Below are 15,384 nucleotides of genomic sequence, written 5' to 3'. Positions count from 1 at the left end.
ATATTTCTTTGAGTAATTTTCACTCTACATGTTTTTGGTTTTTTTTTTGGAGGGGGGGGAGTGAGTGGGTCTTAGAGGGGCTTATCCATACTTCCCAGATTATAAATCCTACAATCATTTTTTTTTTTGCTCTATTTCACTTATTATTTCACTCTTATCTTCCTAAAATGGGATATTCTAGAAAATTTGTTGAACAAAATGAACCCCATTTTGTTGAAAATGGACATCAAGGTGTGTTGAACTCTTGATAAATCAGAAGAGAATTAAAGAGACAGGGGTGAACTCAGCTCATTTCCAAGTTAGACAGGCAGTGGGTGCCTTGTTTGTAGTGTTGCTTTCTGCTGACAATCCCAGACTTCGGGAGAAGTCAGACGACTGTGGGGTAAGCTTGTTGGGGCTGTGGGAATGGGTCACACCTCCATGGCTAAATGTCAGCTTTCCCTGAAGAGAGTGGGCATTTCCATGGGCACTCATTCAGAAAGGAAATCAAGCTTTTGACAGAAAGTGAGAGCTTTAAGGGCAAACCTTAGATAGAGGTGAGAAAACAAAACAGCACAATTCATTCCATATTGTCTGTGGCCCCCTTCATACTATAAAACAGCAGAGTTGAGTAGAGAAAATATAATCTGCAAAGCCTAAATGTCTGCTATTTTGTCATTTATAGAAGTTTGCTGACTGGTGACCTAAAGTACATAATTGTAAGCCCTAAGCCCAGAGTTGCTAATTTAGTAAGTTTGGGGAGAAAGTAAAAATTTGCATTGTTAAAATTTCTTGGATGCTGCTGATGTTGTTTGTTTGGGGACCACACTTGGAGAAACACTGCCTTATATAATGGCTGGTTATGCCCCCAAATGATGACTTTCTATAATTTGGTCATGTCTTTTGATCACTTCTCAGTCTTAGTGGAGCGCTAAAATGAGATATACTTCTCCAGCAGTTTCATTCATGTTACAAGAGGATAGGTAGCAGACAGGATAAGAGCATGTCTCTGGAGCCCAACTTTTTGGAGAGAAACCCAGCTTCACTGCCTGCTGGCTTTGTGACTTAGGGTAAGTTACTTACCACTCTAGGTCTTAGTTTCCTTATATGTTAACACTAATAGTCCTGCACACAAATTTGTAGCTCGCTGCCACCCTCCAGTAGCTCTCCGCCCGCTGCCCCACCCTCCTGTAGCTCCTTCCACCCCCCAACCCTGTCTTTCCCTCTCAGAGCTTGCTGCCCTGCCCCTCCTGTAGCTCTCCACCACCCACTTGTAGCTCACTCTCCCAACCTCCTGCTGATCCGTGATCTGGTCGTTACATGGTCAGTTGTTATACTTCACGGCGTAATGACCATTTGCATATTACATCTTTATAATATAAGATGAGGCTAATAGCAGTAGTTTCTATATGTTATAAGGTTGGTACAAACAGTAAAGTAGTTATTGTCTGGAAAGGTCCTTGGCACATATTGTGCAATACCTACCTGGGCTAAGGTCCTTCTCCTTCCTCAGCTTTGGCTGAACATTGAAATCACCTGGCTTGGTTCTTACCTCCAGAGATTCTGATTTAATTGATCTGGGAATCTTGAAAATTGCAAAGGGAGATTATAATGCTCATTGCCTATACTAATAAAAGCCTAGGTGACCCTCACACCCTTGTACCCTCGTATCTTCATGTCATCATAAGATGGCCACCACAAAATGGCCACCCCCACATCATCACAAGATAGCTGCTCCCATGTTACAACAAGATGGCCACCACAAAATGGCCACCCCCACATCATCACAAGATGGCTGCTCCCATGTTACAACAAGATGGCAACTACAAAAAGGCTGGCAGAAGAGGGCAGTTGTGGGCTATCAGGCTGGCAGGGGAGGGCAGTTGGGGGCAACCAGGCCTGCAGGAGAGGGAAGTTGGGGCAACCAGGCCTACAGGAGAGGGCAGTTGGGAGCAATCAGGTTGGCACAGGAGGGCAGTTGGAGGTGACTAGGCCTGCAGGGGAGGGCAGTTGGGGATAATCAGGTCTGCAGGGGAGGGAAGTTGGGGGCAATTGGGCCAGCAGGGGAGCAGTTAGGTATCATTCAGGCTGGCAGGAGAGTGATTAGGGGCAATCAGGCAGACAGGCAGGCCAATGGTTAGGAGCCAGCAGTCTCAGATTGTAAGAGGGGTCCGAGATTGGAGAGGGTGCATGCTGGGCTGAGGGACACCCCCAAGTGCACAAATTTCATGCACCAGGCTTCTAGTCTCTATATATAAAAGCCTAAGTGACCATTATGACTGAATGACTGGCCAGTAGCTATGATGCACACTGACCATCAGGGGGCAGACACTCAATGTAAGAGATGCTCCCTGGTGATCAGTGTGCTCCCACAGCCAACTTTCTGCGGTCAGCCAACCTCCCAAGGTTCCTCCCCCTGGCCAGCCAACCTGGATTGGCTCTGATCAGCCACAATTAGCTGGGAGGGACCCCAGCCATGCATGCATTTGTGCACCAAGCCTCTAGTAGAAATATAATGATGGTTGTATGTATAATTTCATGTATGTGTGTTTTTTTTATTGGGGGGGGGCACATTTAAATAGGTAAACTTAATTTTATCAATGTTAATAATATTTTTATTGTTGATAAATGTAATAATGATATATTTTATTCAAGTCAATAGATCCCAAATATTATCATCTAAACTGATAACCAATATAACAATTTCATATTAAGTCTTTAAAATTGAGTTTGTATTTTATACTTACAGTGCATCTCAACTTAGACTAGCTATGTTTTCATGGCTGAGAAGCCACATGTGCCTAACTAATGTGTAACCAAGACAACAGCATGGGACTAAGTAATATGTAACCTGGGGAAAGGGTGCAGTTGATGATTGTGGACGAGGCAAAATCTGACTAACCACATAGAGGTTCTACCAGCATTACTGTTCTTTACTTAAATATTAACAAAGTTGCTGCAGCTTCCTTCCTTAATGTTTGTAACTGGGTGTAGTTATTAAACATTCAATTTAATTGATATGGAGCTGATGGAGTCAGTTTAAAAGCATGAAGATAAAGTAAAGCAGATTAATCCCTGTGACCAGCAGAGAAAAGACCTAAACTAGCATTAATGGGATAGAAATTAAAACAGTGGCCCATTTTGGCCCTCAATGAACCTGGGTAGAGGGGACTAAAGGTGCCCCAGAGAAAAGATATAGAATGGATAGTAGATAGTCCCATGACATTTTATGCAACACTTTGATTCAGAAATTGCTTTTTAACTCCAAATATTAGTAAATATTAAGTAGATTATGATTTTTATAGAACTCTTATTTACGAACGATAATTCATCCTCTCTAGTCTTTTCTACAACTATCAACTAATAATTAAAGGGGTAACCATGTATCCTATATAATAAAAGCATAAAATGCAAATTATCCCCTCCACTGGGAGTTCCACCAGGAGTTTGACCAGGGGGTGCGGCCAGCCAGCCAACCTCAGGAAGTGAGGCCCTGGCCTGCGACAGGCAGCCACTGGGGGAAAGAGACCCCGGCCAGTGGCAGTGACAGGCAGCCTGGAGAAGGGAGGTCCCGGCTGTCAGGGACCCTACCCATGCACAGATTCCATGCATTGTGCCTCTAGTATTTATTATAAATAAAAATAGATTTCCAAAAAAAGATAAAAATAAAGATCTGCAATTCCATTACTTAGAAATAACCACTACTGAGCACCTAAGTATGTGCTATTTTAAAGCTTTTTTTGGTGTATATATTTATATATACTTAAATAAAAACTGGATGCAGTATTGATTACTCTTTTATAGTAAGCTTCTTTGTCACTTAACAACAGCCTTATATGTTTGTCTTTCTGTAATTTTAGAATCTCCTAGCAGGTCTAGTAATAATTAATGTCGTTTTAAACATTCGTTTAAAATCTTGCTTGGCGTTGACTTGTATTGACATAACCTTCAAACACGTGGTATCTACAGAACGTGTGAAGTGCAATTAACAAGTTTTGCTTGAAAAAGTTTGTGTTTGGTTTGGTTTTTGTTGCAAAACTAGGGCTAAGAAGATGGTGGATGAAGAGCATATTCGGCACTGCATGCTTTACGAGTTCCAATTAGGAAGAAAAGCAAGTGAGGCTGCAAAAAACATCTGTAGTGCTCTTGGTCAAGATGCAGTTAGCGCCAGAAAATGCCAGCGTTGGTTTGAGAAATTTCGCGAGGGAAATTTTTCGTTAGATGACAAGAGTGGTCGAGGCCGTGTGTCCAATTTTGATCAAGAAGCTCTTCAAGCTCTTTTGGTGCAAAATCCTCAAATTACCCAACAAGAGCTTGCGACAACTTTAAATTGTTCACAAAAAACAATTTCCAATCAATTGCGTGCACTTGGCAAAGTCCAAAAGTTTGGAAAATGGATTCCTCATGAGTTGACTGACAACAACCGTAATCAAAGAGTCACAATTTGCAGTTCGCTCCTCTCTCGTCAAAACCGTTTGCCGTTTTTAGAGCAAATTGTTACCGGAGATGAAGAATGGGTGCTGTATGTTAATTTGTAAAGGCGGCCTCAATGGTTGGACAAAAATGAGGCTCCGCAGCCCCCGCCAAAACCTGACTTGCATGCGAAAAAAGTGATGTTGTGTGTTTGGTGGAATTTTAAAGGAATTCTTCATTATGAACTTTTACCATCTAACCTAGGGGTGTTGAACTCAATCAGAGAAGGGGCCAAAATCTAAAATCCAGCCTAAATCGTGGGCCGAATGGTTTACTGAACAGTCATAAACTGACAATGTCATAAACTGACAGCGGAGTGCAGTGATGACAGCGCGGTGCGGGCCACATTGCAAGGCCTGGCGGGCTGGATTTGGCCCGCGGGCCTTGTGTTTGACACATGTGATCTAACCAAACCATTACAAGTGCAGTGTATAGTGCCCAATTGGAAAGGTTAGCCCAAGCTTTAAGAGAAAAAGAACCCGCACTGATTAATCGGAAGGGCGTAATTCTTCACCACGATAACGCACGACCGCATACTGCAAGAATCACTGCTGAAAAACTGCGCCAGTTGGAATGGGAAGTTCTCCCTCAACCTGCATATTCTCCTGATATTGCCCCTTCCGATTACCATTTGTTTCGTTCTTTGCAAAACTTTGTTCTTGGAAAAAAATTTAATAATGAAGAATGCCTCAAAAATGCATTGACCGAATTTTTTGCATCAAAATCACAAGAATTTTACAACAGAGGGATTAAAATGCTTCCTGAGCATTGGGCACAAGTAGTAGAAAACAACGGCAACTATATTGTTGATTAAATTTTGTTGTATTGTTTAAATAAATTCGATTTAAAAAAGTATTAGAAAACGACATTAATTATTACTAGACCTAATACAAAGTCATTTAAATACCTTAGTTTGGCCCAACAATACTCTACTTAGTGAATCCACTATGATTGGACTTACAAGCTATTGCCCCCAAATTACCAATGCCAAAAGACTATCACTTGGTTTTCAAATCCAATGTGCTCTTGTCTTAGCTAGCTAGGGAAGATGCAGAAGAAAAGAGAACATTTTGTCCACACAGTCTCATTAAACCTGACCCATTTTGTGTTTTTATCTGACTCGGATTACAGCCAGCTGGGTGCAGGTTGTAGCGGGTGCACTGTAATGCCATGGAAGTATCAAACAATTCAGCTGCAACTGGCACCATAATGGGCTGCCCACATTGGACACCAAGTTTTCTCACTGCTTTGCTAAGAAGGACCTATGAACCCCAGAGGGACTTTGCTTCAATTTAAAATGTCAGCAGCAGCTTGTGCTTGGGTTTGTATTGCCTTAGGTCCACCTTGGTGCATGTTTTTCTCTTAATTCTAATCTTAGAAGTCATCATTTCTTTTCAACAGCATAATTCCTGCACTAGGTTGCTGGGTGGGTTAAAAAAAAATGTAATTACTCAAGAAGCCTCTGAATTTAAGGTTTTAGTTTCTCTGGCTTAGTAGTTTACATAATTATTTGTTCATGTAGCATTTGTATGTTACTTTTCTGATCATTTTATGCTATATGAAATTTCTTGGCAATTTCCCAAGTTCTGGCTTCTCAGCATGTCTATGCAGATATCAACTCCATGACAACAAAGCAAATAAATGTCTGAAGGGCTGTCCAGCATTTGAATAAGGCAAAACCAGCTTTTTGAGCTGCCAAATGGAATTGAACACTTTAATTTGGAGGATAATATCTCTTCTGTTTTACTAATTCTACTAGAGGCTAGTGCATGAATTCATGCACTGGTGGGGTCCAGCTGTCACGCCTCCATTGAGGGTGGTCCAGATGGGCAAGGGGCCATGGACAAGGCCAGTTTGCCAGATGGCTCTACCCCTGATTGGGTTCCAGGGATTTGCTCAGGGGTGGAGCTTGCCAGCTTGAGGGGCTGCTGGTGGTCTGGTCATTCCACCATTCAGTCAATTTGCATATTATCCTTTTATTATATAGGATTGAAACCACTCACAGTTCTTTAAAACTGGGAGGAGATGTGAGGAGGGAACAAGCTGGAGGGGGTGCTCCTAGGCACTACTGAGGTATGGGTGGCAGGGATGGGGTCTAGTGGGTGGAGAAAGAGCAATAATATTATACAATGGGTTTTACACATCTGTACTTTGAATGTAGCCTCCTACTGCCCCATCAGTCAACGACTCAAGTGAGAAAGACTACAGTAAAATGCTGACAGTCAGAAAGCTTTCTTCCTTTTTTTTCTTTCTCAGAATCCATTCCTATATTGAGGAGACCTTGCCAGTAAAAAGATTGCTGAGGAGAAACTTGGAAACACTTTGAACAGCAATGGATTTCAGGAAGCTACTGATTCTTTCTGTTGCCAACCCTCCTTTTCTTATTTTTATTTTTATAAATAAAGTGCCACAATTAACACACATTGTGTTTATAAAGTACCTTATATGTAGGTGTTCAATTTGATTTTCACACTCACCTTGTCAGGTAGGCCCTGTGGACCAGCCTTAGGATTATTGTTATGTAACAGCATACAACATAGCACTTAGATGCTGACATATGAGATGAAACTTGTCCTCAGGTGAGGGGCAGGCCCAGATCCCCCCAAGGTGTCCTGACCTCAGCAGAGATCTTGTTCCTGGGCTCAGCAGTCAGTGAGAAAGACAGACAACTTACCCCCTTTCCTTCTTCCACAGAAAGAAAAGTTGGGAAGATCCTCTTCACAGATGGGATAGGAATAATTCAAAACGGACTCTCCTCCCCTCAGGAGACTTGCATCAAGAAACAACCCTTTGATGTCCTCTCCTAAAAAAAAAAAGAGATGGGCTTTACCTAGTGTGGGTTTTCCTGCATTTCAAAGCATTCAGAATTTATACAAGTATGAGCCCCAAGAACTTGCATTTCCAGCAGTTTGTGCTGCACAGGGAACTGTTTTCTTGGCAAAACAGCATGTGGGCAGTGGTGCAGGGGATTGTGGTGCCAGCCCTGAGTATGAGATGAGGTGCTTTCACAAACTTGATTTGCTTGGAGGAGGTAGTTTATCTGCTGCGCTCCCCTACCCTGATGCCATGGCCCCTTAATGTGGAAGGAGTCTGGCTTCTATCACTTTTTAGCCCCATAGTATCAGGTATTCCCTGATAGCGCTGGGGTGTGGGCAAGCTTGCACACCCACACTGTTGCTGGGCAGATGTAGCATAGTCACACAGGAAGCTTCAGGATGCTCTGCAGTGCTGGCTTCCAATTCTTTCTGAAACTTTCTTCCATTCCTCTTTTTATGTTCTGCTCCATTCTCCTTTCATTCTGAATTTCTCTGCCTCTCCTCATAGCATTTATTGAGCTGCTGCTATAGGGTCCAGATGTTGTGTGAGGTTTGAGAAATACAAAGATGCATGAGCGTCTTTGGACTCTTGGAATGTTCCCTCCATCTCTGTGGACTGACTCCCCATGCTAAGTTTATTAAATTCTCTGCTCTGGTTTTGATAAACTCTTTTAGAAAGGAGATATTCCAGTAACTATAGCAATATTGTGATGGCATGACCATACAACTATAATTGTGATGGCATGACCATACAAATATAAACAATCAGAAAGCATTTAAGCTCATTGATTGGGGTGGAGTGAGAAGATATTGCATGCCTTTAACTGAGGTAAGGTTGAAGAACTTATATGAGTTGTCTGGAAAATGAAATAACACAAAGACTAGTCATGTTGCTGGCAATAGACTTGTTTGTTGCTGAAATAACTAAACAAAAACTCTCTCCTGAGCAAAATATCAATACTTAGGCTCAAAATATTTTCTTTCTCTGCCAGATATACTGATCCCAGGTGCTTATATTATCCAAATGCGTGCCTAGAGTCTTTTCAGTACAAAAATCACAACATTAAATGAGAGTTTTACTCTATCTGGATGTTACCCAGAGAGAGAACTGAAGAGGAAGATGGAAATAGAGTTAATTCCACAGAGTGCTGGGGAGCAGGGGCTAGCCAGCCACGCCAGTTAATACATGTAATTGGGTGTCTGAACCAGGAAGAGGCTGTTTTATTTCATGTCAATAGTTTTACTTACTCAGAATGATTCCAAATCTAATGTTGATATTTGATTTTAAATGTTGGGAACACTGGTCAATAGAAAAGCCAAAATCTTGTGATGGATCTGCCAAGAGAAAAACAGCAGATTAGGTGTGAGTATACCATATACTCTGCAGACTCATATTCAAAATTCACACAAAGATATTATTTTTTCTATGTGAGTCACTAACATTGATTCAGAAACATACTGCCCTATACATTCCTTGCATAGGTCCCTGATACTTTCAGCAACCCCTCACAGTCTCTGTGAAGGCAACGCTGCTCAGTGTCACGTTCAGTCTGAGAAAGGAGCATAGTGTCTTTTTGGTGGGTTACATCTTCACTTGTTAAATTTTTATCATTGCTTGAATCTTTTTATTTCCTGAACTTAGACTTAAAATTGCACATTGATTGCACAAAACACTTCACAAAGTATTTGTTATTATAATTAAAACAAAAGAATCTATATGCAGATTTTCAAAATTAAGACCTGCCTTAAAAATTCCATCCCATTCCCTCCCATCCTATTCAATGTAATGCTTTCCCCCCCGCAAATATTTCACTATATGTAAGGTATCGTGTTAGATCTGATAAGGACCTCAAAGATCACTTTTTTATAGACAATTTCTACTTATTAAAAACTCTCCAGTGGTTCATCTATCCCCTAGAAGAGTGTCAAGGGATGTTCTACCGGCCCCATCTTCCAAGCTCCATGTCACAAGGCCGTCCTCCATTCCCTGAGGTTGGGGCTGCAATGTAAGCACCCAGGAAGTTCCCACCATGCTTGAGTAATGCACACGCTTCCTTCCATTTATAATTGTCTCACCCCTTTGGGACATTGTCTAAGTACTAAGGTGTTGCTCATTCCCCTCTTCTTGGTGAAGGCTTCCCTGACAGTTCCCAAAAACATTTGTTTGCTCCTGAATTCTTAAAACAGTTACGACTGAAATGCTTTTTAAAGTGTATAAACATGTATGATCTTACACTTTGCTTTTTGATTTACCTCATAATGCAGAACTCCTAAAAGGCAGGAGCTGCTGTTTTGTTTTCTGTTCCTTTTTCCTTTATGTTTCTCACTGGGCCCAAGAGAGGAGAGCTGGGTCTACATTGCACTAGGCACTGAGCTGTGCACTTTATTTATAAGTTTTCCATTGAATTCTTCAGACTTCCAGCATCTAGCAGAGAGCCTCACAATCGGACACACAGCAAGCACTGGATAAATCACTTAATGGCCGTGTAATAAGCCACTGTCTCTCAGCTCCAAACTCAGCCTCCCAACTCTTGCTTTGTGAAACTGGGGCTCTTTGAAATCACGATTCTCCTCTGCTAGAGGTGCCAGGGGGAAACTGAGGCTGAGCAGGAGGAGAGATGTGCTCCTTCCTGCATACTTGCTGGTACTTGAGAGTGTCACCTGGTGAGGGCGTGTCACCCTGTCAATGGAATTGGTTCATGTATAACTCTCATTTGCACCTTCCAGGAATCAGCAGAGGCTCAGCTTTGCGGCCTAAAGCTCCAGTGATGACAGTTCCTCAGAAGCTGTCACTCCTTCCCCCTGAAGTGGGTGTCTCAGCCCCACAGGGCTCTTCTTTCAAACTTCTAGGTTCTAATAGCTCCAACCTCTGGCCTCAGCTCTTCCGGCCTTTGGGGTGATAACTGCATCTTCACTGTCCCCTTTTTGCTTCTTTGGTTCTCTAGGAACTGCTTAGGAAATTCTCTATATTAAATTCTCTATATTAAAATAACTGACGTGGTCCTGTTTTCCTGACCAACAAATAATGATCTTGAGAGATTGGTATGACTTTCCCCATTTCATAGATTAAAAAAAAAAAAAAAGACTCAGAGAGGTGTTATTAACCAGATTAAAACAAGAATTAAAAACAAACAAACAAATACATAATTAATTGCCACTTCATGTTGTGCAGAGACATTCACAAAGCAGAGCCTCAAAGATGCATGTTAATTACTTGATTTGCAAGATGGCCTGGAATATCTGTGTGCAGGCCTGTGGCATCTGCTAGTTCTCTTTCATAACTGGTTTCAATTTTAGCTAAGCTATGAGCTCATATTTGTCAATGATAGTGTGCCAGACAGTTTCATCATCCGAATTGCTGACCTGAAGGATGCATAATTGTCTGTGGCTTTTGCTGTAGAAATGATCGTTAGGCAATTTCAGCATTGTAAACCGAATCTAGTGACCTTTAATCTGGCCACTAACTTTTCTGGGGGGAAAGCCATTTTCTCTTCTCATTTTACTTCAGAAACATCTCTGTGCTGTCCAATGGCTTCCTTCAGCTTGGAAAGGAGGAGCAGGGAGTAAAAATGCAATTGTTTCTGTTACATACTTGGCAGTCGGTATTGGAAAAGAGAGTCCAACTAACAGATGTTTAGAAAATTGTGAATGAATTTAAGTTGCTATCTGAGGAAAAATAAGAGGCCAAGTGTGTAATGTTTAGCTACTTAGTAGTTACAGAATGATACTGTGTGTTTATCAATATTTAAAGAAATAGAGAGAATAAACTAAGGGCAAAGAAGGAAATAAAATATGTCTTTGATACTGGAAAATATTGTTAGGAAAATAATCATAATAAGGAACAAAGTCATAAAGAAAGCAGTAGGCTACTTCTTTCTGAAGATGTGTTTATAAAAACAGAAAATTAGATTGCTGGAAAAGTGCCTTGGGTTTGGTGATCTTTCCTATAAGTTATTTCAGTTTTACATTTGAGAGTGAATATGCAGCTTGCAGTCATCTTGGGGGGCATGATATCAGTTCCTCCCATACCCCAAGTCTATCCTCCCAATCTCATATCCTCCCCCTATTGGTTTGTGTCTGCACTCAGGCACTCAGGATGCCCTACATTTCACTGTACTGTCTGTAGACCTGACATTCCTCCACTAGATGCTGCCAAGCGGGCACCCCAGCCTCAGGGCCCGCAAAATGCCTTAAGATTACACAGGTTCCACATAATTGTTTGCTGAATTAATAATAAGAGTTACATGCACATTTTTTGTGGTGTTGTGCATCATAGGAGGCATCTTTAGCGTCTCCCCACTAGATACCAGCAGCACGCCTGCCCCCAACTCCAGCTGTGAGGACCAAAAAATGTCTTTAGACATGGACAAATATCCCCTGGGGGACAGACACACCCTGTGGAGAACCACTGCTTTAAGAAATTGCTTCCTCAGTTACCAGATTACCAACTATCTCAGAATCACCTGCCAAAACAAAAGGTGGTGGATTGCATTTTATTTTATTTTATTTTATTTTATTTATTTTTTCCCTTATTTTTTAAAAATTAAATTATTATCTTTGTAGATATCTTACCATTGCCCCCCCCCATACATGCCCTCCCTCCCCAGTGTTTTGTGTCCATTGGTTGTACTTCTATGCATGTATACAAGTCTGGTGGATTGTATTTTAAAAGTCATTCTTTTTATAAAGAATTTGAACTTTTTATTTTGATGTAGTCCCATTTGTTTATTTTCTCTTTAGCTTCCATTGCCCTAGGGGAAGTATCAGTGAAGAAGTTCTTTTGGCATATGTCTGAGATTTTGCTGCCTGTGGATGCCTCTAGTATTTTTATGGTTTCCCGTCTTATGTTTAAATCCTGTATTCATTTTGAGTTTATTTTTGTGTATGGTGTAAGTTGGTGATCCAGTTTCATTCTTTTGCATGTATCTGTCCAATTTTCCCAACACCATTTATTGAAGAGACTGTCTTGACTCCATTGTATTTTCGTGCCTTCTTTGTCAAATATTAACTGAGCATAGTGATTTGGGTTGATATCTGGGTTCTCAATTTTATTCCATTGATCTATATGTCTGTTCTTATGCCAGTACCAGGCTGTTTTGAGAACAGTGGCTTTGTAATACAGTTTGAAATCTGGTATTGAGATCCCTCCTACTTTACTCTTCTTTCTTAGGATTGCTTTGGCTATTCGGGGTCTTTTGTTGTTCCAAATGAACTTTTGAAGAGTTTTCTCTAGGTCAGTGATATATGCCATTGGTATTTTAATTGGGAGTGCATTGAACTTATAGATTGCTTTGGGAAGTATGGACATTTTGATGATGTTGATTCTACCAATCCATGAACATGGTATGTTCTTCCATCTGTTTACATCTTCCTCTATCTCTTTTTTCAGTGTCGTGTAGTTTTCCGTATATAGGTCTTTTACCTCCTTAGTTAAGTTTATTCCAAGGTATCTTAATTTTTTTGGTGCGATGGTAAATGGGATTGCCTTTTTAGTCTCTGTTTCTGCAAGTTCACTATTGGTGTATGGAAATGCCATAGATTTCTTGGTGTTAATTTTGTATCCTGCTACATTGCCAAATTCATTTATTAAGTCAATTAGTTTTTTAATGGAGTCTTTTGTTTTTGTTTTTATGTACAATATCATGTCATCTGCAAGAAAGCCTTCTGTATGGGAGAACATATTTGCAAATGTTATCACTGATAAAGGTTTTATCTCCAACATCTACAGACAGCTTACACAACTTAATAAAAGGAAGATAAATGACCCAATTAAAAAATGGGCAATGGAACTAAATAGAATATTCTCAAAAGAAGACAGAAGGAAGGCCAAGAGGCACATCAAAACATGCTCAAAGTCACTAATTATCTGAGAAATGCAAATCAAAACAACAATGCGGTACCATCTACACCTGTCAGAATGGCCAACATCAACAAATCAACAAATGACAAGTGTTGGCGAGGTTGTAGAGAAAAAGGAACCCTCGTGCACTGCTGGTGGGAATGCAGACTGGTTCAACCACTGTGGAGAACAGTGTGGAGTTTCCTCAAAAAACTGAAAATGGAACTCCCATTTGACCCAGTAATCCCACTCCTAGGAATATATCCCAAGAAACTAGAAACATCAATCAGAAAGAATATATGCACCCCTATGTTCATAGCAGCACAATTAACAATAGCTAGGATTTGGAAACAGCTTAGGTGCCCATCAGCAGATGATTGGATCCCAAAACTATGGTACATTTACACAATGGAATATTATGCAGCCATAAAAAAGAAAAAATTCTCATCGTTTGCAGCAACCTGGATGGAATTGGAGAACATCATGCTGAGTGAAACAAGCCAGTCAATGAAGGAGAGACACACATGACCTCACTTATTTATGGATGATAAAGAACATTATAAACTGAAGAACCAAAAGATAGATATAGAGACAGTAAAGCAACAAGCAGACTGTCAAATTACAGCGGGGAGGTTGGGGAGATCTGGGGGAGATAAGAGATCAACTGAAGGACTTGTATACATGCATATAAGTACAACCTATGGACAAAAAACTCTGGGGAGGGAGGGTATGTACGGGAGGGGGGGCATTGGTATATGTACAAAAATAATAATTTAATAAAAAAAAAAAAAGAATTTGAACTGATGGAGGCGAGGCAGAGACTTGCCCTTGGGCACTTGCTCAGATGATTTGTAACACATACACAATGGATTACCTGAATTTGGGTGTTGTGAACATTAGTGAAACATTATTAATGTTGGAACATTAGTGAAAGTTGGTGTTCTCAGGCTACCAGGGCAGAGTGAATGTTTCCTCCAGCCTCATCATTGTATAGAGAGCAGCAAACAAACTGAGCAAAGAAGCGGAGCTTCATGGTAAAATATACACTTTGTTCATGTAAAGTGTTTTTCCTTAGCCTCTAAGTTCCTTGTTGACATGTAAGGCTTCCACCCAAGGGAAGATGGTACTTAGAGTGAGTGAGCCCAGTGTGCCCCGAATGGCCCTGTTGCCCCCACCATCCTGGGACATGGGTGCATGGAAGCAGCCTCTTCCTGCCCCCACTTCCACTGTCCCCGCCAATAGCTGAGAGCCAGTCCTCTGGGACCGAGAAGAGGCTCCAGGAAAGCAGAGCAGCATCTGCCTAGCTCAACAAGGAACTAGTCAGTGGGTCCATGTCCTGGAACTGCTTCTGGATCACTCACGGAATGGAACAGACCTGGGTAAACAGGAGGGCTTAGCCTGTGCAGGGTCTAACATATCTCAGCTTTGGAAACATTCTTGTGCCTGAAGTTCTGAAGGTGGGCTGTGCTCTCCAGGGCCGGGCTGGAACTGTGCGGTAATCCAGGAGAAGATAGAGAGGTTTTAGGTACCCTTTCCCTTTCCCAGCTCCCCTCCATGGTAACATCTGACATAAAATATAGCACAATATGAAAACTAGGAAACTGACATAGATATAATCCACAGCACTTATTCAGATTTTACCAGTTCTACATGAGCTTGTGTGTGTCTGTGTGCTGTGTGCACATACATGGCTTACAGTTCCATTGCTTAGGTTTTAAAACCTGGTGCCACTCCTCCAGCCTCACCTCAGCTCACCTTCCAGGTTTGTATCCAAGTCCATCCCCACACTTGTCCATGTCCTTGCTGCTGCATGAAGTTTGTCTCCCTCTCTCTTCTCTTTCCCTCTCCCTCTTCCTGCTGCCCTCTTCTCTCATGCTCTCTTCCTACCTCTCTCTTCTTCTCCCTCCTCTCACTCCTGTACTTCTCTCCCCCCCATCTTCCAGGCTTTCTCTCTCTCTCTCTCTCTCTCTCTCTCTCTCTCTCTCTCTCTCTCTCTCTCTCTCTCTCTCTCTCTCGTTATCCCTCCCTCCCTCTTTCACTCTCTTTTTGTCCTTGTACCCACCCAGTACTTAGACGAATGACATCTGAGACCCAGAACACTGACTTTCCTTCTAATACTATACCTTAACCTCCTGGTTCACCCCTATAACCCATTACTATAGGAGCTGGTGTTGCTTCCTACATGTTTTGTGAGAGCAGAATACTGGCTGACTCTAGGAGTTAGAAATTACAAAGCATATTTCATAGCATGTTTTCAATAGAGGCACAGCTTGGGGC

The 15,384-nt window shown here is 41.5% G+C and overlaps 1 protein-coding gene across 1 annotated transcript in view; it reads right to left on the bottom strand.

Moving 5' to 3' along the window:
• LY86 (lymphocyte antigen 86) overlaps window positions 1–15,384 on the bottom strand; it is a 53,507-nt gene that overhangs the window by 18,732 nt on the left and 19,391 nt on the right. The window contains exons 3-4 of the mRNA XM_084871930.1: window positions 8,517–8,603; window positions 7,127–7,255 (exon numbers count right to left, since the gene is read on the bottom strand). Of these exons, the coding sequence (XP_084728056.1) occupies window positions 7,127–7,255; window positions 8,517–8,603 (216 nt within the window). The remainder of the gene's footprint in view (window positions 1–7,126; window positions 7,256–8,516; window positions 8,604–15,384) is intronic.

This window comes from Pipistrellus hanaki (genome assembly GCF_964339955.1).
Source record: "Pipistrellus hanaki genome assembly, chromosome: 2".
Lineage (NCBI taxonomy): Eukaryota > Metazoa > Chordata > Mammalia > Chiroptera > Vespertilionidae > Pipistrellus > Pipistrellus hanaki.
This window is presented reverse-complemented; position numbering and strand designations above follow the sequence as displayed.